The sequence below is a fragment of the Brassica rapa genome, chromosome A04, assembly GCF_000309985.2.
Source record: "Brassica rapa cultivar Chiifu-401-42 chromosome A04, CAAS_Brap_v3.01, whole genome shotgun sequence".
Lineage (NCBI taxonomy): Eukaryota > Viridiplantae > Streptophyta > Magnoliopsida > Brassicales > Brassicaceae > Brassica > Brassica rapa.
In genome coordinates, this window is record NC_024798.2 from 8,566,737 (window position 1) to 8,570,375 (window position 3,639).

The 3,639-nt window shown below is 30.5% G+C and overlaps 1 protein-coding gene across 1 annotated transcript; it reads left to right on the plus strand.

Moving 5' to 3' along the window:
* The first annotated feature begins 2,332 nt into the window (after window positions 1-2,332).
* LOC103863766 (non-specific lipid-transfer protein 2-like) lies at window positions 2,333-2,888 on the plus strand. The gene has a single exon (XM_009141515.3). The coding sequence runs from the start codon at window positions 2,457-2,459 to the stop codon at window positions 2,763-2,765; it is 309 nt and encodes a 102-aa protein (XP_009139763.1). The 5' UTR covers window positions 2,333-2,456; the 3' UTR covers window positions 2,766-2,888.
* The last annotated feature ends 751 nt before the right edge of the window (window positions 2,889-3,639 follow it).

Consider the following 3,639-nt stretch of genomic DNA (forward strand, 5'->3'; position numbering starts at 1 on the left):
GTTTTGGGCTTGTCTACATAAACGATTGATTAAAATAAATGAAAAATAAAATTCAAAAAAATCGACCAATAGAATTATAACAATTTTTCTAAGAAGCTCTATATTAATGCCATGTCAGCAGAAATCACTAAAGTGACTTCTCTTTTAATGTATAGGAGGATTTCACCTATTTGACCAAATAGTATTGGAGATAAATAAAATCTATATTATTAAAAGAGAAGTACCCTTTAAAAAATACCCCTAAGTTTTTTAACTTATTTACACTTTCATGCCACTGAGAATTAAATTAAATTATCTATTTTAATACTTGTCTTTTCGAGTTAAATTAATGAGTTTTCCATAATCAAATTTAAACTTAATGTCATTAGTTGAACCTACATATTTTAATGGTTCTCTTATTCAGTTAAATTAATGAGTTTTCCTTAATCAAATTTAAACTTAATATCATTAAATGAACTTAAAAATACATCATATTTAACGTAGCTTATTACGGATGAATACGGCTCAGTAATGAACTTGAATTTTATTTTTATGAAAACGTGAATCACTTGACGTATGTAATATTTAAAATATATTAACTACAATATAACAAATGCATATAACCTTCCTATACTTTAGTTTGAAATGATCATGCTCAAGTTTTATATAGTCAACTTACATCATGCATCGATCGATGTACAATATTCAAACCACCTATAATTTTCGTTTTCCTTATAGGATGTATCAACCAACCAATCATCCTATTGATTTTCTAAGCTTTATAAAAAAAATCAATAAATACAAACTCAAAATCCAATATGTTTTATTAATCAAAACAAAATATCTTCAATGTCGTATCTTTAATGTACCTATTAAATATATATATTGTAACCATAATTACACTAATTATAAGAATATATTTGATTACAACCAATTGATCTATTACTTCGGTAATTGATTTGCAAGAGGAAACAATAAATTTAAAATTTGTAAGAATATAAAGATATAGAGATTCCAATCAATTGCCTATATTTGCGTATGATTTTCGCATCGTAAGCTTCAAATTGAACATTGAAAAAGATAGAGAGATTTTTTAATCTTTTACCGACACATAACTTAAACAAAATGAAGAGTTAAATGTAATTGTTTTGTTACACTTTCCGGAAAAAACGGTTACAACATGGGCTTTTATAATATGGTCTTTTAACATATTAATGATATGGACATTTAATAATTATCTTGACAAAAAATAGAGACTATAAATAATTTATTATTAATAAAATTATGAAATTATTTACAATTTGATGACTAATTTATCGCCCTTTTATATGCTAAATTTTTCATAGAAGTTTAAAAATCATTGTATTTTCTTTAAACAATTATAACTAATTTATAATCTTTTATGTCATACTAAGTCATAATATAATATTTCTTCATATTTTACATTAATAACCATTGTTTTTATATATCGTCTAGAATTCTCTAATTACGTCTGTTTGTTCTATTTTTTATATGATATCAAATATTCGTCATAAATATATGGTTTAAAATGCTAAAAAATTATTTACTTGGTGAATATAATACGTTAAATATTAGAAATACATCATTTAGTTAAATAAATAACCAAAAACCAAAAATTCATATCCGCGCAGGTCAAGGTCTCGTTAGTTTTAAAATCAATGCAGTTTACAAAAATAAGTATAATTTCCAGCTGAAAATAAGTATAATTTGTATTGAAATTATAAAGTGACATTTTTTGTGTAACAAATTTTTTGTGTAACAAGAATTAAAAAAAAAACAGAAAATACTCAGCTTTTTTAATAATAAAAAAATTTAATTGAGTTAGAAAATTGTTGTACCAATAACAAAAGATTTATATGGAATTATAAAATCAACACACCAATAACACAAGACTTTTTAGAAATTTAAGAATAATATAAGCAATAACAATAGAATTTTCAAATTCTTCAAATCCTTAAAAATCAATCTCCCACTATTAATCCCCCTTAGTTTTAGTTGGTAATGGCAACGTTTGTTGACTACCGTATTGTAACTTTTGTCAAATTGTCACAAATACGTGTCAAACTCTGGTAAAAAATTAGTCTGCTAAATCTGTCTTTTATTTATAAAACACAGCTGTTAATCAGAATTTGGTTTATTAAATCAACAACCAGCACGAAACTTGTGTGAGCATATTTTGTCTGTTTCTGGTTCATGACCTTCTTCCGCATGATGGCCAAGTGTAATGGCCACTTGCATGAGCGTTTCTTCAACGAGATAAGTCGAACAAATATTTGTCCGTTACGACCACATATAAAATCTCCCCATCTCTATATATATAATACCAGCATTCACCATCATGAATACCTCAAATCCCAATCTCACAAATACTTCAATAAAAAGACCAAAAAAAATTAAAGCAAAGAAAAGCCTTCTTGTGCACAAAAAAAAAAGGAAGCCTTCTAGGTTTTCACGACATGAAGTTCACTACTCTAATGGTCATCACATTGGTGATAATCGCCATGTCGTCTCCTGTTCCAATTAGAGCAACCTCGGTTGAAAGTTTCGGAGAAGTGGCACAATCGTGTGTTGTGACAGAACTCGCCCCATGCTTACCAGCAATGACCACGGCAGGAGACCCGACTACAGAATGCTGCGACAAACTGGTAGAGCAGAAACCATGTCTTTGTGGTTATATTCGAAACCCAGCCTATAGTATGTATGTTACTTCTCCAAACGGTCGCAAAGTCTTAGATTTTTGTAAGGTTCCTTTTCCTAGTTGTTAAATCTCTCAAGACATTGCTAAGAAAAATATTATTAAAAATAAAAGAATCAAACTAGATCTGATGTAACAATGAATCATCATGTTATGGTTGAAGCTTATATGCTGAAGTGTTTGATTTTATATATGTGTGTGTGTGTGTGTGTCCTGCTCAATTTTTGAAACACACACGTTTCTCCTGATTTGGATTTAAATTATATTTTGAGTTAAAAAAAAAGAAAAAGATGGAATGCTATTTATACAAGTTGATGAAAAAGTGGAAGTACAATTTAGATATCTCCTACACTTAAAGAATGAAACAATAATAGACTTACGAAACAAATGAAAAATACATAAATTGTCGACAATCAACGTCCGATGACGAGTTTATTATTAAAAATTTGTGTGAAGGACTAGCAGTTCAACCAAATGATATTGAACATATACAACGTTTACAGAGAGGATCCGCTGCGATATGTCGTTCCACTAGCCTCTCTCCGAATCTATCGTTTATCTATTCTTCCACTGCCCTTTTGCACAAAAAGTATGGAGTCTGGCCCCTTTTATCAGCGAAGTGGAGTGCAGAGGAGCGATAGATTTGGCCGCGAACTGGATGGAGTGGAGCAGAAATCAATGCCTTCCCCCTACAGGGATCTTGACAGGATCACTCTTCCCCTGGATTATGTGGAACCTGTGGAAGGCTAGAAACCGCTTCGTGTTCGAAGGCTTCTCAGCTACACCTGAAGATACCCTGTCATCAGCAATTGTGCTTGCAAGAGAGTGGAATGAGGGACATAAACTGGAAAACAATTTGAAGAGGAAACACCCCCAAGCGGAGGTGGTATCTCCAGTCAACACAGCCATCGTCAGATCAGATGCAGCGTGGGCGGAACATCGGA